Source organism: Bison bison, unplaced genomic scaffold (assembly GCF_000754665.1).
Source record: "Bison bison bison isolate TAMUID 2011002044 unplaced genomic scaffold, Bison_UMD1.0 scf7180017864307, whole genome shotgun sequence".
Lineage (NCBI taxonomy): Eukaryota > Metazoa > Chordata > Mammalia > Artiodactyla > Bovidae > Bison > Bison bison.
Genome location: NW_011494879.1, coordinates 10,193,720 through 10,218,656, shown reverse-complemented (window position 1 = coordinate 10,218,656; position 24,937 = coordinate 10,193,720). Strand labels below are relative to the sequence as shown.

At 39.4% G+C, this 24,937-nt stretch overlaps 1 protein-coding gene across 2 annotated transcripts in view; it reads left to right on the top strand.

The window, feature by feature from the left end:
- The window catches only part of NBAS (neuroblastoma amplified sequence), a 334,237-nt gene that overhangs the window by 283,067 nt on the left and 26,233 nt on the right, over window positions 1-24,937 (top strand). For both annotated transcript variants that reach the window (XM_010852089.1, XM_010852088.1), the window contains one exon: window positions 8,861-9,056. In XM_010852089.1, coding sequence (XP_010850391.1) covers window positions 8,861-9,056 — 196 coding nt within the window. The remainder of the gene's footprint in view (window positions 1-8,860; window positions 9,057-24,937) is intronic.

Genomic DNA, 24,937 nt, shown 5'->3' with positions numbered 1-24,937 from the left:
GAAGTTGCTCAGTCGTGTCTGACCCTCAGCGACCCCATGGACTGCAGCCTTCCAGGCTCCTCCATCCATGGGATTTTCCAGGCAAGAGTACTGGAGTGGGGTGCCATTGCCTTCTCCAACCAGTATATTAGTGACTCTCAAATGGATATACAGAAATAAATCCACTCAGAAAACAGATAATTAATGAGGAATTCCTCTGTGCACCATTCAAAAAGGAAGAAAGATTTCCTTTAAAGCTAGTGAGTATTTTACTAGTCTTTGTTTGCTTAAATTGCTTCTTAATCACAGTACCCGCTTTAGATGTCTTAAAGTTTGATGTATATCGAGCAATGTCAGATCATTCAGACATCACTAAGCTCTTCCGTGTTGCTTAGGGACTTCACATTATTTTTCAAGCACACAAAAGACCATAAAAAGCAAAAAAAAAAGAAAGAAACCCACTAGCACGGATCGAATCTGATTTCTTCTCACTCTTCATGCTCCAGGAGGCAAAGTAAATCACCAGACGCTCTCCAAGCACCCACAGTTATGAGGCCTCCAATCTGTAATATGAACCATGGTCACCAACAAGGAGGGTGGATCCACTCTACCACTACAGTGGTTCTCCGGGCCACCTAAGGCCATATTTATGACTTCACAGCTGCCATTTCTACCTCGTTCCAGGGGGATGTGCCCATGCTTCTATTGATGAATGAACCTCAAGAAGATATTGTGATTGGCATACATTTGAGAGCAGCCCCAAAGATGCTATTAGTATATTTATTTATCAAAAGGCAAGGTTTGATACAGAGCCCTGGTGTGAATTCTCTTGAGTCATACATGAAATTAAAAGACTCTTGCTCCTATAAGAAGAGCTATGACCAACCTAGATAGCATATTAAAAAGCAGAGACATTACTTTGCCAACAAAGGTCTGGCTAGTCAAAGCTATGGTTTTTCCAGTGGTCATGTTTGGATGTGAGAGTTGGACTATAAAGAAAGCTGAGCGCCGAAGAATTGATGCTTTTGAACTGTGGTGTTGGAGAAGAGTCTTGGGAGTCCCTTGGACTGCAAGGAGATCCAACCAGTCCATCCTAAAGGAAATCAGTCCTGAATATTCATTGGAGGAACTAATGCTGAAGCTCCAATTCCTTGGCCACCTGATGCAAAGAACTGACTCATTTGAAAAGACCCTGATGCTAGAAAGATTGAAGGCGGCAGGAGAAAGGGACGACAGAGGATGAGATAGTTGGATGGCATTACCGACTCGACGGACATGAGTTTGAGTCAAATCTGGGAGTTGGTGATGGACAGGGAAGGTTGGAGTTCTGCCGTCCATGGGGTCGCAGATAGGACATGACTGAGTGACTGAACTGAACTGAGTTGATTATACAGCAAATTCCCATTAGCTTTCTATTGTACATATGGTAGTGTAAAGGTTTCCATGTTACTCTCTCCATTCATCCCAACCTCTCCTTCCTCCCCCACTCCCGTGTCCATCAGTCTGTTCTGTATGTCTGTGTCTGTGTTAGAAAGAAAGTGGAGTCACTCAGTCGTGTCCGATTCTTTGCGACTCCATGGACTGTAGCCTACCAGGCTCCTCTGTCCACGGGATTTTCCAGGCAAGAGTACTGGAGTGGGCTGCCATTTCCTTCTCCAGGGGATCTTCCCAACCCAGGGATCGAACCCGGGTCTCCCGTGTTGTAGATGGATGCTTTACCATCTGAGCCATGTCTCTGTTGCTGCCCTGCAAATAGGTTCATGAGTACCATCTTTCTAGAGGTTCAGGAGGGAGGGGACATATGTTTACCTATGACTGATGCATGGTGATGTATGGCAAAAACCAACACAATATTGTAAAGGAATTATCCTTCAATTAAAAATGAATTTATAAAACATTGAGATTTGAGATTGGAATTGTGTGCACACCACAGTTACTGCCTTTGCAGCAATTTTTCCTTCACTATAACTTGATTATGATAATCATTTGAAAAAAAAGCCACACTTTTTACACTACCGCAATGGCATTAGCACACGATGCATTCAGTTGTTTTGGGTTCCGCCCTATTCTTTGCCAGGAGCCCCAGTTGTTTCCGGGGAGCTGATACATAGAGGACATTGTCCTGGGACAGGTCCAGCTCTGTGCGTAGTGAGGAAAGTGTACACAGTGTGTGGATCAATCCCTTAACTGAGTTGAGACCTTAGAATATGAGTGTTTATGTCTCTCACTGTTCACTCACTCACATTTACTTGCTGCCCCACCCCACCCTCCTGTCCTGTCTCTCCTTCTCTCTCAGTTTACATATCAGTTCTCAAACTCATTTCCTACTGACACCCGGCAGGGAATGAAAATGAACAAGGTGGAGTGGGCTTCAGGGCAGGGAGGAGGTGGTGGAGTCAGAGAGGAACTTGTGAGCTCAAGAGGCCTTATCTAAGGCAGGCAGCTTCCACTGAGCCCTCATCTTCCAGCGTTTAAAGAAGTGCTAGGTTGTTCAGAGTAGATCATAAGAGATCTCATCACAAGGAAAAAAATCTTCGTTTTTTTTCTTTTTCTTTTTTTTTTTGGTATCTATATGAGATGATAGATTATCAGTAAACTTACTAAGGTAGTCTTCACAATATATGTAAGTCAAACCACTATGCTGTAATCCATATACTTAGTGCTGCATATCAATTATCATCTCAGGAAAATGAGATAAAAGAAGACCTTCATTGTGTAAAATTTAAAATTTTTGACACATTGGTATATACTATACATATCAATACAAAAATTTGGCTGCTGGCTTATGCCTTCAGTATAGAAGATTAGGCAAAGTGAACTTGTGCTCCCTTCAGGCATTCCAAATCTATGACATTTATGTCTACAGGAAATCATAAAGGTTTATGTTTGTCTTGTTTGAATGCAGTCTTGGCTTCCCCCATTCTTAAATATAAGAATAATTTGTGTAGTACATCATGACATATAAAGTGCTTTTCATATTTACTGTCTGTTTTAATGTACCATCACTGTTTAAGTTCAAGGTTGGGTTATCTTCATATGTTTATGCCACGCAAAATCTTCAAGCTCTTTTACAAAGGGTCATCCTATTAATATTCTCAAAATCTGTCTTTTCTCTTTGATTAAATAATTGCCTTGTTTCGTTGGCATTTCTCTTCCATTCCTTTGTAGTTTTGTGAATATCCTCTCATGCTACTTTACACAATAGAACATCACGTTCGCAAATTAATCATTCACTGAACCTATTTTGGTTGCCATTGTTGCTGCTGCTGTTCTTTTCTGTTAATAGAACATCTTGTATATTTCAGTACACTCCTTATCTTTTGGGCCAGAAGGGATTGTATGAATGTGTGTGTGTTTCCTTTAGTAGTTATTTTTTTTTTAAATAGCATACTAAATTACCCTGTGTAGTATAACTTCTCTCCTGTCCCCAAAATCCTCATGTCAGGGAAAGAGGTAGAAGCAAATGTCTATGTCTTTGCAATGAAACTAGGAGAGATTTTTCTCTGTTACTTATTTTATATCTTCCTAAAATCATTTGTATAACTTTTATAATAAGGTAAAAGTGTTTTGAAATCATGTTCTCTTTTTATTCCTAAGCTCATTAAACCCTCCCCTTGCTTTCATAAACAACTATAAAACTGGAATCATTTTCCTTCCCATTCTCTTTCTTTTTACATTATAAAAGTTGTAATTGGTTATTTTCTCACCACCTGCTTATCTTGAAAAATTTCAAACCCACAGAAAAGTTGCGAAGGTTGAAAAATAATGACTATATTCTCTTCCCCTTGAATCACCAATTGCTAACATTTTATCACAATTCTTACATTCTGTTTTTCTGTCTCTGCCTCTGTATATGTGTGTGTGTATTTGTACCGTTTCAAGGGTGACTACAAATTTTAAAAACTCACATTTTATTTAAAATTTAGACTATTTTGCAGCTAAAATCTTTAGGAGATAGTATCTAGTTGATGTCCTGGACAGCTTTTCTTACAGAGCTGCCCTTTGGTTCTGTGTAGTCTCATTGAGCATAAATATTTGCAGTATGTGGGCTTCCCAGCTGACACAGTGGTAAAGAATCCATCTGCAGTGCAGGAGATGCAAGAGACATGGGTTCAATCCTTGACTTGGGAAGACCCCCTGAAGTAGAAATGGCAACCCACTCCAGTATTCTTGCCTGGAAAATTCCATGGATAGAGGAACCTGGAGTGCTAAAGTCCACAGGATCACAAGTTGGACATGACTGAGCTACTGATTGCATGCACATGCGTGCACACACCCACACCACACATTCACAGTATATAGCCAAGGTCATCTAGAACATGGTACTTCAAGAACATAATATTTCTGTTTTAGGAGTGAGTTCTCATAATTTCATTATATATTTGAACTATCAACCAAAATTTAGAGCAGTTTTCTCCAGAATGTCCAATGCTATCAACTGAACTGAACTTACCAAACAGTAAGTTCTTAGGTAAAAGGAATCTAACTCAATTTAATGACTTGGAAAATGCTATGATAATAATCTCTGTGTCACATATTGCCACCGTGTTCTGGAATTTACCTCCATTTGGTTCCGTAGTATTGCATAGTCATTGATAAGGCGGTAAGATACTCCAGGTTCAAATACTGACTGTACTACTTACTATGTGGGGGCTTCTCTGGCAGCTCAGTGGTAAAAGAATCCACCTACCAATGCAGGAGCTTCAGGTTCAGTCCTTGGGTCTGGAAGATCCCCTGGAGAAGGAATGGCAACCATTTCAGTATTCTTACCTGGGAAATCCCATGATCAGAGGAGTGTGACCAGCTGCAGTCCATAGTGTCAAAAAAGAGTCGGATATGAATTAATGGCTAAAAAACAACAACTTACTCTGTGACCATGAACAAGTTATGAAACCTCTTTGTGCTTGTCCCTTCATCTGCCAATTGGAGATGATAACAGAATACATGAAAAAAAAAGTAGTGACGATAAAGTGATGTAACTCATGGCACACAATAAGCTTTCATATTATCATTAACAGTTTTCATTCCTGTTCACCACATGCAGATCTTGTATGATCTTTGTAACTTCCATCTGGTCTTCATGACTCCAGCTTCTTCCCATTCTAGCCCATCCTACCTGCCCCTCCACTTGGCCCTTGGGTGACAGGGTCAAAATACCAGCTTCTTACTTATGTGAAATTGGCTTGGATTCAAGGCCAAAAATGTGTTTTAGTCTTCTTTTCTCCCAAGTTAAACTTAATTTGACCCCTGCAGGCTTCACCAAAAGGGCCTGAGCATGCCCCAGTCTGCACACCTCTGTAAGCCCTAACATGATCACGGTACTTAACTGCTCAGAGACCCTCTGTCATTCCCATTCCACACCAAGACCAGAGTCCTCAGTAACCATCGCTGCCACTAACTGAACTTCTTAGTTACGTGCCAGATAATATATTTTCTGCTTTATTATTTCATTTTGTATATTTAATTCTCAAACCACTCCGCTGAGTAAAGGGTTATTATCCATCTGCAATTTACAAATAAGAAACTGAGGCTCAGCACCATGAAGCAACTTCTTGGTCAGCATAGCACTGTTGGGAAGCAGTCATTTTGGGCACTGAGTCTGGGCTGACGTCTGCAAAGCCTATCCTTTCGAAGTATGAAGCTGCACCACCTTTTCAGCCTGTGTGTGAGCTCTGGTTATCCAGGTCAGGAGACCTGTCTTCCCTCTGTGCTCTCTTCTGATTTACCCCCAGATAATCTGTGCTTTTATCGGTCCCTGAACATGCTGTGTCCTTTGAAATCTTTGTCTGTTTTTTTTCCCTTGCTGTTCTCTTTACCTGGATTATGTTTCCCCCCTTTTCCATTCATGTACCTTCCATTTGTCCTTTATGATCCTGTTCAGAGGCCATGTCCTCTGTGAAGCCTTCCCTGATTCTACCCACTTTTCTTCCCAAAAAGTTGTTCCAATTTATATTATATTAGTAATTTGTAGAACAGTCATTTGTGACATCTTTCTGGTTCCTTGTATTATTAGTTCTTTTAAGGACCAGATCATACAGTTTTTCATCCCTGAACATCAGGTACTTTGATGATGCTGATAATAAAATGATGATGATGATTTGGACAATGGTTATTTGTTCATTAAATCTCTCCTTTGTGTCACATACAGTGCTGGGTGCTTCGTATGCATTGTCTTGGTTTCACAGACTCCAAGAGACACACTTTCAGGATCTTTGTCTACTTAGCTATAAAGTGGGAATGAGGACATTCATAATTTTTTATTGAGAGTTGTTAGGAAAGGATGGAGCCAGGATTCACAGGTCTGTCAAATTCCAAAAGATACTCTTTTCCACCACACAGTGCTGTCTGCTTTGCACATAGTAGATAGTCAGGAAATATTGGTGGCGTTCTTTTGCACCCCCAGCTTTGCCATTTCTGGTACGTGTGAAGAAGGACAGTCAAAGGCAAAACTAACAAATACCTTTGTACATGTAGGAAATGCTTAAGCCAGTTTGTCCATGGCATTTTGTAACATATTTTAGTCCAATATACAAATAACCAACTTTGTTTTTTAGCTTAAATTGCCATAAAATTGTATTGGCAAGTATATTATAGAATGCACACTGAGAGAAATATTCAGTGGTATTATAGAATTTTATTCTCAGAAGTTTTTTAAAAATTTCCTGTGGTCTTGTTAGTTCATGGAATTTGGAGCTTGCTGTAGATGATTTATTGCTGGAAGCCTCATAAGGATTTGGTTATTATAAAATCTATATAATTCAGTGCTTTTCATGGATCTCTAGGGTCTTGTGGGAGTGAGACTTCTATGTGAGCAACTTCTCAAGAGTCATTGGTAGTAATTCATCGACATCATCATCAAATAAGTTGTTTTCCTGAGATGGTCCATTTGGGGATTATAAGCAAAGAGCTTCTAGTACTGGATAGAAAGTTGTTCACATGTCCCCACCTTCTCTGAATCCTTTTAAACTTACTAGTTTTTTAATAACCATAGATTTATATTTTATCTTTAGGGTAGTATAAAATTTGATGGCTCTAACCCCTTACTGGGGCTTCCCTCATAGCTCAGTCGGCCCAGAATCTGCCTGCAGTGCAGGAGACCTGGGTTTTATTCCTGGGTCAGGAAGATCTCCTGGAGAAGGCAATGGCACCCCACTCTAGTACTCTTGCCTGGAAAATCCCATGGACAGAGGAGCCTGGTAGGCTGCAGTCCATGAGGTCGCTAAGAGTCGGACACGACTGAGCAACTTCACTTTGACTTTTCACTTTCATGCATTGGAGAAGGAAATGACAACCCACTCAAGTGTTCTTGCCTGGAGAATCCCAGGGATGGGGGAGCCTGGTGGGCTGCCGTCTATGGTTGCACAGAGTTGGACACAACTGAAGCGACTTAACAGCAACAGCAGGAAGATCTCCTGGAGAAGGAAATGGCAATCCACTCCAGTATTCTTGCCTAGAGAATGCTATAGACAGAGGAACCTAGCAGACTACAGACTACAGTCCAGGGGTCACAAGAGTTGGACATGACTTAGTGACTAAACCACCACTAACCCCTTATTGAAACACAGAAAAATAGTAGAAAAGAACATAGACTTTGGAGTCAAATTGTACCAGTATAGATGTTTGTGGGCATATGCTGTCACTTCCATGAAGCCTACTTCCTTATCTATAAAAATGGAATTTCCATGTTTAGCATGAGGGCTATAGTTAACAATATAATGTATATTTGAAAGTTACTAAGAGAGTCAATCTTAAAAGTTACCATCTTAAGAAAAAAAATTATATCTATATCAAGTTATGGATGTTAACTGAGCTTATTGTAATTATTTTGCAGTATATACACATATGAAATCATTCTGTACTACACCTGAAACTAATACAGTGTTTTATACACACACACACACACACACATCAGTTATGTCAATAAAACTGGAAAATTTTTAAATAAAATGGTATTTATAATATTTACTTTGCACAGTTACTGTCAACTAGTAATGTTTTAATATAAAATTACTGAATGATGCCCAGCACTATCAGTATCATTAGTAGAAATAGGTCATACTTCTTTTTTTTCCTTTGAATTCAAGGTTTTAACTAGTTGGTGGGATAAGCCATCCGTGAAAATTGTATTACAAGAGTTATTTTGTTTGCCAAGACTAAAATAATGATATTTCCATCAAAAAAAATTTTTTTTTCCAAATGCTTTAAGTGGTTATCGAAGACTCTGGCTGGCACCCTTCCATGTGAACTATTATCAGTTAAGACAGTTACCACTCTAAAGCAGTGCTCTAATGAAAACTGGGGAATCCTTAATTTCCCTTATTGAATTAGTTGTCAATTTACTTCAATAAAAAGAAAGTCTTTTAAGCCTTGGGTACTGGATGGGCACTGGGCATACTTCTACACAGAATTTTACAATAAGCTGTACTTCTTAATGGCTTCCCTGATAACTCAGTTGGTAAAGATCCGCCTGCAACGCAGGAGACCCTGGTTCAATTCCTGGGTTGGGAAGATCCGCTGGAGAAGGGATAGGCCGCCCACTCCAGCATTCTGACCTGGAGAATTCCGTGGAGTGTATAGGCCATGAGATCGCAGAGTCGGACACAGTTGAGCTTTGCTTAAGAAATGAAGCATCTAAGAACGTATTGATTATTTTTTCTCTGCTCTGTGTAACTTATTTTAATATGATGCTGTTTACAAATCGCATGCATTTTACATCGTTTTTAAATACTTAATATGGTTTGCCTTAAGCCATGTCAAATCTACATTTTTCCTCTCAGTAGGAAAAAAAATAAACCCAACAAAGTGTCTAGATCCAGCACCACGTTTGATTACTGGAATTAGAAACCACTGAGTCTTTTTCAATGTAACCCTTGTTTTGCAGAGAAGAGCTGGTGTCCTCCGAGGACCTGCTGGAGTGGCTGCGGCCTTTCTGCGCCAACGACGCCTGGCCGGTGCGGCCCCGCATCCACGTGCTGCAGATTCTGGGACAGTCGTTTCACCTGACTGAGGAGGATGGCAAGCTCCTCGTGTTCTTTAGAACAGAGGCCATCCTGAAAGCCACCTGGCCCCAGAGACAGGTGAGGGTGCATCTGATGGTCATGTCCTGATTCCCTTAAACCCCCTTCAAGTGAATAATCAGCTTGTTAATGCAGTCTTCCCATTGTGTTCATCAGTACAGCTATGTAGCAGTTAAATATGTGCAACACAGTTTGTTTTACTTTTCCATGTTTGAATATGCAGAGTAGATGATGCCTCAGTCACCTGACATGTATATATAATTTTTCTCTTCACAGGATACAGTCAGGGTTTTTCATAGTATCAGTTAATTAGGGCAGCTCGCCCTTGCCCTGGAGAGATACAGATCTAAGTGGTAATGCAGTGTGCAGTTTAGCTCATTCATTTTGTCCTGCTCTGCCCAGGCACTCAAATGCCCTCTCTCCTATATGTAGACAGACACAATGCAGCAGAGACAAAAGATCTTGGTTTCTTCATTTCAACCTGCAAGGCTCACTCAGTCCATCACCTCTCTGGATCCTTCCCTGACGGTTTCAAATTTAATTGAACTTTGAACTCCACACATTTCATCTATTATTATTATTACTTCTGCTACTTAAAGTTTTGTCTTCCCGCTACCTGAAAACTCAGAAACCCTGGAGAATATACTTAACATTTTTCAAAGCCCTCTAAGAATGCTGTGCGTACATTCAGAGCTTAAATGCTTGTTGACTAAGTGAAAATGCTAATTCCTAAATCAAAGAAATACGGTGGCTGTTGAATTTTGGCTTAGATTCTAAACTGATGCATCCTGAAGATACTGGATCTAAGAGTCAGCACTTAATCAAGTGCTATAGCTTGCAGACTATAGGCCAATAAAAGTTAGAAAGTAAGACTTGCTTTCTAATCTGCAAAAGAGCTTCCTGGAAGTCTGACTCCAACCCAGTTTACCTTCTCAGTTTAAAACTTTGCCTTATAATTTCTGTTAGTATCCTTATTTCACTTAAAGAACAATGAACCTCCTTTTTTAAAAAAAGAACCAAATATTAAAAATATCTCAAGACTCATCTCAGGACATCTCCTGAATTACCTTCTACATTCTTATTTCCCTCTGTGAGAGAAATAGGTAAATACTATCTATTCTTCAAAGTTAGAGAATTTGAGCTTCAAAAAAGATGGATTTTTCGAATATTCTCTAATCCTGCCACATTGCTGAAACAGTATATTAAAGCCACTAATATCTGAATGATACTCTGAAGCATCATGACCATATCAAATTATTTAGTCTTAACATTTTGCTTTGAATTGCATTAAGAGACCACTAACAGGCTTTCTCAAGAGCAGTCTGTGAGCAGAAGTGCACTGGGCTGCGACAGACCCTCCAGGCCCCTGGCACAGTGGGCTTTAGGAGTATGTGTGTTTTCAGCAGACCCGAAGGTTCTCGTGGCATTCCTGAGGTTAAGCAACAAACTAGGTCACGTTATTTTCACCAAGTGGAACCTTAGGTTCTGTCTCATCCTGAAACGAATGCTCTTACTTTTATACATTTTTCTGACAGACCCTCCATTTTTCAAGTTCTCACCCTTTTTTCAGTTTTCTCTTCCTTAATGGCTGGAGCCTGGCAGGTCAATGAAGCCTGTTTCTCTCGAGCCTCACTTCATGTCACATCAGATCCATGCGCCAGAAATATTATGAAACAGCGTGGAAATCAGGAAAGGGAGAAAATGCCCATTTCATCTATCATGTTGAAACATTAGAACATGCACTCTAATTTGGCTCTAAACACTTCAGAAGTCATATAAGTATACCCACTGCTTTTATGCTTTCCTCAATGTTCCAGTTATAGTCATAGAACAAGTTGTAACTTTTATATGACCTGGTCTCCACCCTCCCTCTACCATTGTTTCCAGTCTTGGAGAAGATTCTTACACTGTGAGCCTTGGCTGCTTGTGTGTGAAATGGAGCCTTGAACCAGAGGAGACAGAGGATGCCTTGCTCACCTCTGTCATGTCTTTGACATGTGTTAAACTGTTGTTTTCGTCCCCATGTCCCAAATACCTAGAAGACCCCAAACTGCTGTTTGCACGGGCTCTCGTTTTCTTAATTTCTCCCTATCTCCGTCTCCATTCTCAAAGGCAATATTAAGGAGAGAGATGGATTCTTACAGAGCAAAGATAAGAACAGATAATGACACTGCAACGTTCAATTACCAGAAACTGTGGGACTGCTACCTTCACCGTGGCTGGTAATCCTCTTAGGCAGACTTTGCGTACATCAAAGAGGGGCTTAATATTTAATTATCCTCGAGGTGCCCAAAGTAGTGGCCCCACAAATCAGCGTGTTGCCAGGAAACCAGCCAGCTCCTGCAAAATTCAGTACACAGTCTGTGTAGCCTGCTATTTCATGGTTCTCAGAGAGACAGCGATTTCTACTTTTCTAATGATTAGTTAACAGAATTAAAAATTCAGAGGCCCTCAATTTTCAACAGCATGAGAGGCCTTCCTTTCCACCCCAGAAATGTGTCCCAGCGTGGAGGGCAACAGGGAGGCAGGAGGAGGGGAGGGAGAAGCTTAACAGAGGGAGGGGGAGAATGGACTGTGTTAATTCTCTTGGTACAAATTGTCTGAGTTTTTCAGGTTTTGTAATTTTCTAGTTAACTGGTGCATGAAAAATATGGGTGAAAATACTGATGTTTCCTTAAAAAATTCCATATCCCATCACCTCAAATTTTTTTCTGGTTTTATGTAAAAAAAAAAAAAAATTCACCTAAAAAAAGAACATTGTAAAATTGCAGTCTGAATTTGTGGTCATAAGTAATCAACAGAAAAATGAGTTTAAGACAATTTTCAACCTCATTACAAATTCATGTATACATAGAAGGACGTATTAGTCCTTCTGGTCAGAGGCCAACTTGGTGACATTTGCTGAAACATAAACAAAATACTCATTTTTTTGTCAGAACTCAGACAAAGATCAATAGGAAGGAAGAGTTATGTGTGCAAAGGTTTATTTAGTTCCATACAAAAGATTTACTGTAACCTTAAGTGTGTTCAAAGCTAGGACTCATTGTCATAAATAATTCTCTTAATCAAACATAGGCTATTATTTGATGTTAAAAATATGTATTCACATAAGTGTATCTCTAAGAGGTGTGAAATCACAATCCTAGAACTAGAAGACATGTTTGAAAGCACCCTTGTTCAAGAGTCATATTTTATAGAGAGGGATGTCCAGAAATGAAGAAGTCACGTCCTCAGATTTTAGCATAAATGTCATCATTTCCAAAATGACTACATCCGGTCACAACCTATTTTGTGAGATTTTTTTTTTTTCTCTTCTAATCACTTACCACTATCTGCTAACTTCTTCCTGCTTATCTGCCTGTCTATTATGTGATGTCTTTTTTCTTCCATTAGAATACAAATTCCATGTTAACAGGGAACCTACAGACAGTAAACATTTGTTGAATTAATGAATATTAAATCTTGAAAGCCCTGTCCAAGGTCACCTTTAAAGTGGCAAGGCCGGGAATCCTGATATTCAGTCCAGTGTTCTTGCCATGAATGATTAGACCATGCTGCTGCACCCTTATATGCAAATAAAATGATCTGCTTGGAATAATGGAAGTGTTTCCTTGCAGAGTGGCCTGGTGCTTTTAGATGGAAACTATTTTGTATTAATTTGCCATATTTTGCTGACAGTGATTTCTGATCAGCCAGTTGCTTCTCATGTGGAAGCAAACAAATCCTAAGTGTGTCTGTCCAGATACGAGTGAGAGATCGATGTGCCCTTTTCCCTAAAATGACTAAAGTTGAGCAAGCATCCGTGTTACTGGGTTCTGCAGATGTTTGGAGACCTTGAGAAGGTCCCTCCTTACGAATAATGGGTTCTTCCTCTTAATTTTACCCTCTGGTCACTGGCATCCTTGGGGAAGAAGAAGGGACTGTGGAATGTCTCCTAAAGTGCACGTCCCTGCAGCTCAGCTTTAAAACGACCTTGGAAAGTAGTTACCATTTGCTCTGGTTTAGATGAAATCACGTGACTTAGAAGACGAGGTCACATGACCTACCCAGCTTGTGAGCAATAGATCCTTGTGATCCAGAGGCCCTTGTACTGCTCTTCTTCCTATTTGCCAGGGGGATACATTGAGCAGTAACATTCGTGTTGTCTTTGGTTGTTACTCTGTTGTCCCTTTCTCTTCCCACAGTCACTCTGTGTGGATAGAATGTGATTAGGTGTGAAGAACCAGGAGTTTGATTCGGAGCACAGAAAGCATCGCTTCATCTTTTTAGCGTTTTTCGCTCTCTCAGTACACCGCATTGCGTATGTTAACTGCTGCTAGCTAAAATTCTGAAAAATGCCATGACTACTAACTATTGTTTGAACCAAACATCATGTGAAATATTCATTGGAGAGTCTCCAAACATAGATTGTGCACCATTCACTGTGCTATGCTCTGGAGATAGACAAAGCAAGTAGTATGAAAAACATTTAGGCTTTTCACCGTGTAGACCTGCTTTCCAGTCCCAGGTTCATCACTCAGTAGCTCTGTGAAACAGTTACTGACCCTTTTACAACCTCAGTTTCCTCGTGTGTAAAATGGGAATAATAGATAAATGCTGTGAGAGTTAAATGAATCATTCATGCAGAGCTCCTACTCCAGTCCAGGTAGATAGATCCTGTTGGTGTGAGGGCTCCAATCTGGTGGAGAACGTAGATTTGTAAACAAAGCTAATACCCTGAGTGCACGGGTGCTGTGATGGAAGTCTGCACAGTGCGTGGGGCTCGGGAGGGCAGGTCGCCGTCCTGTCTTGGGGCAGGAAGACTGCTCTAAGGAGAGGATTCTTGACCTGAACTCAGCACAGTTGGGTGTATGGTCTGGAGGCAAGAGGTGTGTACTCAGTGACTACTTGGGTACAGAAGTGAGACACGAGCCCAGTGCCCCTTCAATTTCTGCTGAAGTTACCAGGGAGGAAATGATGCTCTGTAATTAGCTGGGAAACACAGGAGAAATCCTATGGATTATGGAGCAGGAAAATTATGGAGAACTTATGGAGAAAGACCCCAAGTTCAGGGCTATGTCGGTAGTATGTTTTAATTCTCAACAGCACTTTCTTTTCTGGGGTGGGGTGAGATAGGGCATCCTGTCTATCCTGTCACACAGGCAGACTGTCCTCATAGCCTCGTGTGAGTCTGAGTTCACCAGCAACCACCTCTTGGGAAGTGGACTTGAGTTTAGTAATCACCACTGGATGGGATGGCTTTGATTCCGTCTCAGGGCCTTCTCCTGGGGTCAGCTCAGGTCCCAGTTGGCCTAATTTGTAGTGGGACAGTTTACAGCCAAGTGTCCTTTGCTTAGAGGTGTGATGGCCTGAGTGGTTGTGCTCCTAATGGGTTTTGCCTCTGTTGTCTCTTCATCCTTCCAGTGGGTTAGAAGGAAAAGTGGAGGGAAAAGGCAGGAAAATACAAGTGTTTGAATACTGGAGGGTGGTAGGGATATGAGGTCGCCGAACATAACTTCTGTTATTTTGTTTGACTTTTCATTGATATACTGAAAAAATTATATAAATTTTACAAAAAATTTTACATACTTTTCATGCAGCTTCACCAAATATTACCATCTCAGATGACCACAGCTAACACTGATGCAATACCTTGTCTAATTTACACGTCATTCAGATTTTGTCAGCCGCCCCACTTGGTCCACATCCCGTGCAGGTCACACATTGCACCTAATGCCGTGTCTCCTTACTGTCCTGTAATCTAAAACAGTTTCTCATTCTTTTCTTCCCCCTTTTATGACCTTGAAATTTTTAAAAACACTGGACAATTATTTTGTGAAAGGTCACTAAATTTGACTTTGTCTGAGTTTTGTTCGTGTATGCAAGTTGCGCATTTTTGGTGGGAGTACCGCAGAAATGACGTTGGCTCCTTCCCAGTACATTATCTTGGGAGATCCACGGTACTTACGTGTTCTTTTACCAGTAGTGTTCATTTGCATCACTTGATTGAGGTGGTGTCAGCCATGTTTCTTCTCTGTGAAATTATCTTTTTCCCTTTGGGGTTAATAAATGTCTTGTGGTGAGGTACTTTGAGATTGTGTAAACACTTTCTCATCACATTTTCACCAGTTAATTTTAGCACACATTGATGATTATTGCCTGAGTTAATGATCACTGTGGTATTCCCCAAATGGTATTTTTTTTTATCATTTGTTCTCTCCTTATATTATTTATTCATTTATTTATTTATATCACTACTCAAGGATTCTCATTTTGTCCTATGGTTGTAATCTATTACTATCACTGTTTTCATTTTTTGCTCCAGTTATCTCAGATTTAGCCACTGGGAACCTTTCGAGTTTTCTCCTGGATCATTTTCACTTGTGCCCATTCCATCACTTTTTGTACACAAATGTTTGAAACCCTCTTACCCTTTGCCTACTCACATCCAGGTTAAATCACTGACTTTTTTTTTTTTTTAAAGAATGGTATTTCGAAGCCGAGACTGGAGTACTAGGTATAGTGATTGATTTGGTGGTGTGGCTTTTAGATGCTCTAAGGGGACAGAGCACATGTAAGTCTACATCTCTTTTTATATCTATTTGTATTCACTTTTAAGACCATGAATTCGTGTTGATACTTCTAGTGCCAATCCAGTTAATTCTAGTCTTTTCTTTTTCCCTGTTTATAAACTCCTTTCTCTATCAGTGAGAAACTTGACTCTCCTTATCCATAGTGCATTTATTTGTTTAATCCCAGGAACAGATAAAGTAGTGATGGAAATTCCAACCAACTTACCAGATAGAATATTTGTGTAGAGCTCCGTTTGTGTTTAACCTTAGAGTTAAAAGTACTTACTCTTTTTTCAAGATTATGTCTCTCTCTTTCTCTTTTTCACATACACACACCACCTCCAGAGTGATTAGCTTATTCACTTATAGTACTGATGGATTAATTTTATTTCTGTTTGTATGGTTGTCCCCGTTCTTATTTATTTCAAATATGGATGTACTTTTTGAATATGTGAAACATTTACATGGAATGTGAGAGATCATTCTTTGGAATTTGGTGTTTTTTTTCTTTTTCACTTATGATATTTTGAAGTTTAGACATTCCCGACCTATAATTATACTGAATATACCGGTTTTATTCTTGTTCTTTTTGTTTTGGAGGATATGCGGGCATTCTACGTATAGAATATCTAGGAGCCCACATAACTCAGTGGCCACCGTTTTCTTCTTTGCATAACTCTCTGCATAGTTTCTAGCTGTAATAAAAAATAGATTCAAGATGAAAGCTCTGAATGTTCTAGCAGAAATCTGTTTTTACTTAAGTTGAGAAGATGCTTATGTGCTGTCAGTTTTCATGTTTTATAGGGATGTTTGTGAATTGACCATTAGGCTCTGTATGTGTATTTTATCACTTAAACCTCATAATAACCCTTTGATGGAGGTTTTATTATAATTCCATTCAATGCATGAGCAAATAAGCACAGAGTAGTTAAGGAGTCTTTACAGTATCTTTGCTAAAACATAGCAGAATGATGTATTACTATTTATTTTTATGTATTAGGTATTCCATTATTATGAACTACCAATACTGTTGCCACCATAATAGCTCTGTGTTAACTCAGTGTTAGATACCTATTCAGGTGTGTGTGTCTCTATATATATTGTCCTGTATTATATTATATATTATGTTATATTATTCTCAAAATACCCTGATAGGTTAGGTATTATTACTTTATTTTTACAAATGAAAACACCAAGGCTTGCTGGGATATTTTCACCTGATCACAGAGCTATTAAGAGACAGGGCCAGTATTCCATCTGAGTCTAGTGACAGACTACAGCGAAAGCATATCTGGCTCCATGAATTAGTCTATTACTACTTTATCAACTTTCACTAAAAAACAAAGTCTGGCCTTAAAAATTTCGTTTGTATAGCAGTTCTTTAAAGTAAGCGTGTACTTCTAGAGGCTCATATTGGAGTGATTGATTATTTGTCCTAAAGAAAAAGTTTATAAGGCAAAATCTTTCTTATTATTTTAAAACAAAGTATTTCCCCTTTCATATGTCTCATTTGAAAGATGTTGTCATTAAGTATTATATTTAGCCACCCGAAAATGTGTATTATGTATTGAAGTTACAGCAGCGCTCACTTATGGAGAGAGATCATGGAATGCTTTATTGTGTCATTTCTAGTTTTAGAGATACAGTAAAATAAGTAGCTGGAGAACATGGCTCATAAGTGCAGTCACCAGCTTCTTCTGTATATTTCTGTGTTTGTGCACCCCACATACAACTCCAAGCATCTGGAAAACCCTTGGGAACTTAATTCTGTCATTGGGTTCCCTCTCCATCCTAAGGATGTGTTTGCCACACACTAGCAGGGACTTTTTAATGGCGACTGAGGACCCTTTATTCTTGAGCAGTTCACAAAAAGACACTCATTTCCCTAATACACCTTCAGAGAGAAGCAGAGGCTAAATGTGTGTGCCCAAGAGCAGAGGCAAAGGTAGGAAGTAAATCAGGGTCTCACTTGTTTATTGCTCATCAGGACATCCTTCCTGTGGTAGACACTCTTCCCTCCATGTGGGTTTGGGAACATTGTTTGAACCCTCAGGCTGTCTCAGCAACACATTTGGCCTTTATTACAAACAGTGCAAGATATAGTAGTTACGAAATTCTCTCTATAGCTGCATCTATTCTACAGTTCTCTGCCATAGAAATGAGAGAATTGACTAGAAGATAGCTATCCTACTTTCAGTATTTCAACTTTAGTCTTATTTCCACAATTTCATATTTTCTATTAATAAAACTTCAATACTCAGAAATAGGCATAATCATGATTAATGTGGTTATATTCTTTTGTCTAATAATAAATATCAATTACAGTAATTAATCAGCTTCCCTGGTAGCTCAGATGGTAAAGAATCTGCCCATAGTGCAGGAGACCTGGGTTGGGAAGATCCCCTGTAGAGTGAACAGCTACCCACTGCAGTATTCTTGCCTGAAGAATCCCATGGACAGAGGAGCCTGGTAGGCTGCAGTCCATGGGGTCGCAAAGAGTCGGACATGACTGAGCGACTTCACTTTCTTTCTTTCTTCACTGAGTACTTACTGTGTACCAGACACTGGTCTAAGTACTGCTTAGATTAGTGTGGGGTAGTCTGACAGTTTATAACTAGTTTCAACAGCTCGTTCAACAGCCTGTGACCTTTTGGTCTTCTGAATATTTGACTTCCCTTCCGCAGAGATGCACATTTGATCCAATGGATACAACAGGTAGTGTTGGCCACCTGGAATCTTACAAAAGGAGTAGTTGTTAATCCCAAACTCCTAATTTGGGATTAACATATACACATTACTGTATATAAAGTAGGTAACCAACAAGGACCCGTCATATATATAGCACAGGGAACTCTGCTCAGTGTTCTGTAATAACCTATGTGGGAACAGAATCTGAAGAAGAATAGATACATGTACATGTATAACTGAATCACTTTGCTGTACACTTGAAACTAACATAGCATTGTAAGTCAACTATACTTCAATATTGATGAAAAAAAAATGGAATAAACTTAAAAAAACGTAGTAGGTGTAACAGACAGGAATCTAGTCTTCTAGAAGTCATTTCTGTCACCTTTTCATATTTCTACATATCTGTTGAAGTAGGGATTTTTTTGTTTATTTGTTTTGTGTTTTGAAGCCCTGTGTACACACCCGGTTCGGTCTGACTTTTCTGTGTTCCTGAGAGGACTTGCACAGAGCCTTGGATGTCATCATATGAGCCTTTTAGAACCAGTCTAGTAGCTCATAAACTCACATGGAAGATAGTATACAGTGATGAATAAGCCTACTATCAATAATAATCCTCTACATGTTGCTGATTTTTTCTGTTGATAAAGTACTTTCATAAGCATTAATACCTATTTCGTATTCACAAATATCTGAAGATTAAGCTGCTACCGTTGCCTATAGGAGGGTGCAGATTTCAGGAAAGGTGTCTCAGTTTAAGATAGTCACGTTCATCTTCAAGCAGCCACAGAGAAATTTAAAGTTAAAGCTGTTCTCATCTGAGAATTCGTGGCTCAGTCCACTTTTTCAAGGACAGTGACTCCATGTCTGATAAGGAGCTGCAGCTACTTGACAAATGACTTACCGCAAGGGCTCAAGTCACCCAATTCAATGAAGAGAAAAACATCACTTTCAGAGACAATAGGGAAAGAGGTATTCTTATGTTTGAGTCACACTTGAATTTTACCCTTTAAAATCCTGTGATGTTTGGTTAGTGGTGTCAGTGTGGAGTTGTTACCAGCTCTACAATGCCTGTAAAATTGGGGACATTTTCACCCCCTGCCCAAAAGAGAAGGGACAGACGTCTTAAAAGAAATATATGTCACTTTGGTTTTCACTGGAGAAAAAAGGACAGGATGAAACTAAGTGTAGGAAAAAAATAGCAATTCTCTCAATTTTATTTTTACTTTTCTATGCAAAGCACGCTTAAGAGTCATTCCAAATACATTAACTATTGCACAAATAAGCAAAATTTTAAAAAGAGATAAAAGTTAACCCAAGATTCCATTATCCTAAAATAGCCGTATTTCTTCATGTACTTTTTCTGTCCTGCCTAATCTGTAGGCGTAATTCTTGTTAGAAGAAATCATAGCACACACTTCTGCCTTTTTATATACAGCATATTATGGAGGTGATAATATGAATAATGCCTGCCGTCTATTGTGTGCCCACCATGTGCCAGCCTCTTGCTGGCTATCTTATCCATACCTTTTATTTAATATTCACAACCGTCATAGACATACGTATCTCCATTTTATGGAAGAGGACCTTAAGCCTCAGAAAGGTCCAGGAATGCCTCCAAAATAAACATTTTTCTGTGTTACTTTGACTTTTCCAGCACTATTTTAAAGCTGGTCATTTAGTTGAATTTCCCTTTATTGTTTGTTTTAGAGTCTCCGTATATAGTATGTTATGAAGTCTGTTACGAAGTTCTTATGGAGCATTTGATACCCACCTACAGTTTTTCCTCGCTATTAACATAGGTTCTATAGTCATATCATATTGCAGCTATTTGGTCACTGAAGTCAGTTCTCTGTACTTAGACTTTTATGGAATATATTTAGATACTAGGAATATATATTTCAATACAGACTGCAGTACTTCCCAGAAAAGAGAAAATCTGATTATTTCATAGGTCCACATTCATACTCAGCCAGGAGCCTTGTTTTTAGGGAGTTTTAATCCCCATGATACTGATATAAATTATGTGCTCTCATAGCCACTGCAAGCCTCTGAGATGTGTTTGCTTTAACTTTTGTTGTCTTGGAGCAGTACTTCCTCTCCTGATTTTTACATATTTCTTAAAATACTCTTTCAGCTGTACTTTCTCCCTTTCTTCTGGAATTCTGATGAGAAATGACCTTCCCCGGGATGTCTTCCACTTCTAGGTCAGGACTCAGGAAACATTGGGTCTGAGTGGCTTGCTTCTGTTGTGTCGTTCCTCCAGTCCTGGGGTTCCAAACTAGTTTGCTTTCTTTTTATCATGTATATGAGTTCTCTTTTGGTGTCTCTTTAAGTATTTTCATGGTTATTAGTTGTGCTTAGCAGAGAGGATTAGGGAAAAATGGGTCAAAGCCATTTTGTCCAGGCTGGAAGTTTCTTGCACATTTCTCTTTTATATTTCTTTATACAAAAATTTATTTTGCATTTTAGTTATAAGAATTTATTTTTAAAGCCTTATTAGGGCATTATGAACAAGATAAACATATTATTTTGGCAAGTTTTGATAAACTTAGGTAGTTTAATATGTGGATACAAATCCTAGATTAATGTATATATCAAAGTATGCCGGGCTGGTTGAATCACAAGCTGGAATAAAGATTGCTGGAAGAAATATCAACAACCTCAGACATGCAGATGATACCACTCTAATGGCCAAAAGCGAAGAGGAACTAAAGACTCTTCTGATGAGGGTGAAAAAGGAGAGTGAAAAAGCTGGCATAAACCCAAGATTCAAAAAATGAAGATCATGGGCATCCGGTCACTTCAGTTCAGTCACTCAGTTGTGTCTGACTCTTTGCGACCCCATGGACTGCAGCATGTCAGGCTTCCCTGTCCGTCACCAACTCCTGGAGCTTACTCAAACTCATGTCCATTGAGTCGGTGATGCCATCCAACCATTTCATCCTCTGTCGTCCCCTTCTCCTCCCTCCCTCAGTCTTTCCCAGCATCAGGGCCTTTTCCAATGAGTCAGCTTTTCACATCAGGTGGTCAAAGTCTTGGAGTTTCAGCTTCAGCATCAGTCCTTCCAATGAATATTCAGGACTGATTTCCTTTAGGATTGTCTGGTTTGATTTCCTTGCAGTCCAAGGGACTCTCAAGAGTCTTCTCCAACACTCCAGTTCAGAAGCATCAATTCTTCGGCACTCAGCTTTCTTTAGAAATCTTCCATCCATACATGACTACTGGAAAAACCATAGCTTTGACTAGACGGACCTTTATTGGCAAAGTAATGTCTCTGCTTTTTTAATATGCTGTCTAGGTTGGTCAGAGCTTTTCTTCGAAGGAGCAAGCATCTTTTAATTTCATGGCTGCAGTTACCAACTGCAGTAATTTTGGAGCCCAAAAAGATAAAGTCTGTCACTGTTTCTACTGTTTTCCCATCTATTGGCCATGAAGTGATGGGACCAGATGCCATGATCTTAGTTTTCTGAATGTTGAATTTTAAGCCAGCTTTTTCACTCTCCTCTTTCACTTTCATCAAGGGGCTTTTTAGTTCTTCTTTACTTTCTGCCATAAGGGTGGTGTCATCTGCATATCTGAGGTTATTGATATTTCTCCTGGCAATCTTGATTCCAGCTTGTGCTTCTTCCAGTCCAGCGTTTCTCATGATGTACTGTCCATATAAGTTAAATAAGCAGGGTGACAATATACAGCCTTGACGTTTCCTGATTTGGAGCCAGTCTGTTGTTCCATGTCCAGTTCTAACTGTTGCTTCTTGACCTGCATATAGATTTCTCAGGAGGCAGGTCAGGTGGTCTGGTATTCCCATCTCTTTAAGAATTTTCCACAGTTTGTGTAAGATCATGGAATCTGGTCACATCACTTCATGGCTAATTGAAGGGGAAAAAGTGAAAACAGTCACAGATTTTATTTTCTTGGGCTCCAGAATCACTGTGGATGGTGACTGCAGCCATGAAATTAAAAGACGCTTGCTCCTTGGATGGAAAGCTATGACAAACCTAGACAGCGTATTAAAAATCAAAGACATCAATTTGCCAACAGCTATGTTTTTTCCAGTAGTCATGTATGGATGTGAGAGTTGGACCATAAAGAAGGCTGAGCACCAGAGAATTGATGCTTTTGAACTGTAGTGCTGAAGAAGGCTCTTGAGAGTCCCTTGGACTGTACGGAGATAAAACCAGTCAGTCCTAAAGGAAATAAACTGAATATTCATTGGAAGGACTAATGCTGAAGCTCCAATACTTTGGCCACCTGATACAAAGAGCCAATTCATTAGAAAAGACCCTCATCCTGGTTAAGACTGAGGGCAGGAGAAGGGGGTGACAGAGGGATGTGATGGCTGGAGGGCATCAATGGATGTGAGTTTGAGCAAACACCATAAGATAGTGAAAGACAAGGAAGCCTGGTGTGCTGCGGTCCCTGGGGTTGCTAAGAGTCAGACACAATGTAGCAACTAAACAGTGATTATCCAACAAAGTATGTTATTTATCATATCTTAAGAAAACATGTGTTCCAGTCCAGTTTTAGTCCCGTATTATTCTCATATAAGGTAAAGCTTTTGTAGCTACAGTGATCGAATTTAAAACTGCTTTTTAGAGCTAAATAACAATTTGGCATCCTTTATGATAATCGGGGAGTGTGCAAGTGTGTGTACACAAAATGGATGATTTGTTACTGTATTTTTCACATTTATATTTTAGACATGAGTTTCAATGCTCCAAGAAACAAGTTACTAATTGAAATTATTTTACCCTTAAAATGTCTGTGTACATGTGAGGAAGGCATTATACAAAGAAACTTATTACCACACACATTTTTAAAAATGGAAACTAATATTTGCACACTAGTATAAAAGCAAACATAGAAAGGTCTAATTTATAGTTTCTTTTCTCTTTCCTTCCTTTATGATATAGTTCATGCTCCAGATATTTATAAACTATTACAGTTTCTAAAAAGAAATCAATCTAAATGATATTGAAAACATGAATCATTTTTTCCTAATCTCTTCATGTTCTTGGTATGACTCTGCATTCTCTGTATGACTCTGTAAAGAACTGTCTTATTATTAATTATACTGCACTTAATTTTAGGAACTGGAATATTGGCACTGTTGGGAAATTTATAATTCAATTGTTTTAAATTTTTTTTAAGCACAAAAGCTTCTCTACAAATAAACCCAGATAATAAATCAGAAGGAAGAGGGCAGCATTTACCGACCCTTTTCCCTGCTGCAGACCTCCAGACATCTACTTAGAACTTCTCAATGGGGATTTTTGGACCCTAGAAACAAAACAAGGGACCTTACAGAAATTACGCGGCTAACCACCAGGCATCATCGGTTGAAACATAATGTCAATAAACGTGCCATCTCTGGTATTTTTAATCTTTCCTGGTGGCTCAGATGGTACAGCATCTGCCTGCAATGCAGGAGACCCAGGTTCGATCCCTGGGTTGGGAAGATCCCCTGGAGAAGTCAATGGCAACCCATTCCAGTACTCTTGCCTGGAAAATTCCATGGACTGAGGAGCCTGGTAGGCTACAATCCATGGGGTCGCAAAGAGTTGGACACGACTGAGCAACTTCACTTCACTTCTGGTATTTTTTAGTGATTTCCTTTTTGGTGGGATCTTTAAAAAAAAAAAAAAACCACCTTATGTCTGTCTCCAACCAAAAAAAAAAAAAGAACAGCCAAAAATTTATGATAACTCCATGAATATTTAATATCATTCTATGTTGCAATATTTTATAAATTATAATCATTTATTTGTATGTCTGCTCATTCATTCATTCTCTTAATGAGTTGTTGTTCTTCATTTGGTCACTCAGTCATGTCAGATTCTTTGCAACCCCATTGACTGCAGCATGCCAGCCCCCCTGTCCATCACGATCTCCCTGAGCTTGCTCAAACTTATGTCTATCAAGTCAGTGATGCCATCCAACCATCTCATCCTCTGTCGACTCCTTCTCCTCCTGCTTTCAATAATCCCCAGCATCAGGGTCTTTTCTAATGAGTCAGCTCTTTGCATCAGGTGGCCAAAGTATTGGAGCTTTAGCATCAGTCCTTCCAGTGAATAGTCAGGGTTGATTTCCTTTAGGATTGTCTGGTTTGATCTCCTTGCAGTCTAAGGGATTCTCAGAGTCTTATCCAACACCACAGTTCAAAAGCATCAATTCTTCATCTCTCAGCCTCCTTTATGGTCAAACTCTCACATCCATACATGACTATTGGAAAAACCTTAGCTTTGACTGGATGCACCTGTGTTGGCAAAGTAATGTCTCTGGCTTTTAATATGCTGTCTAGGTTGGTCAGAGCTTTTCTTTGAAGGAGCAAGCATCTTTTAATTTCACGGCTGCAGTCACCATCTACAGTGATTTTGGAGCCCAAGAAAATAATCTCTCACTGTTTCCATTGTTTCCCTATCTATTGGCCATGAAGCGATGGGACAGGATACCATGATCTTAGTTTTTTGAATGTTGTTGAGTTTTAAGCCAGCTTTTTACTCTCCTCTTTCTCTTTCATCAAGAGGCTCTTTAGTTCCTCTTTGCTTTCTACCATAAGGGTGGTGTCATCTGCATATCTGAGGTTATTGATATTTCTCCTGGTAATCTTGATTCCAGCTTGGGCTTCATCCAGCCCAGCATTTCACATGATGTACTCTGCATATAAGTTAAATAAGCAGGGTGACAATATACAACCTT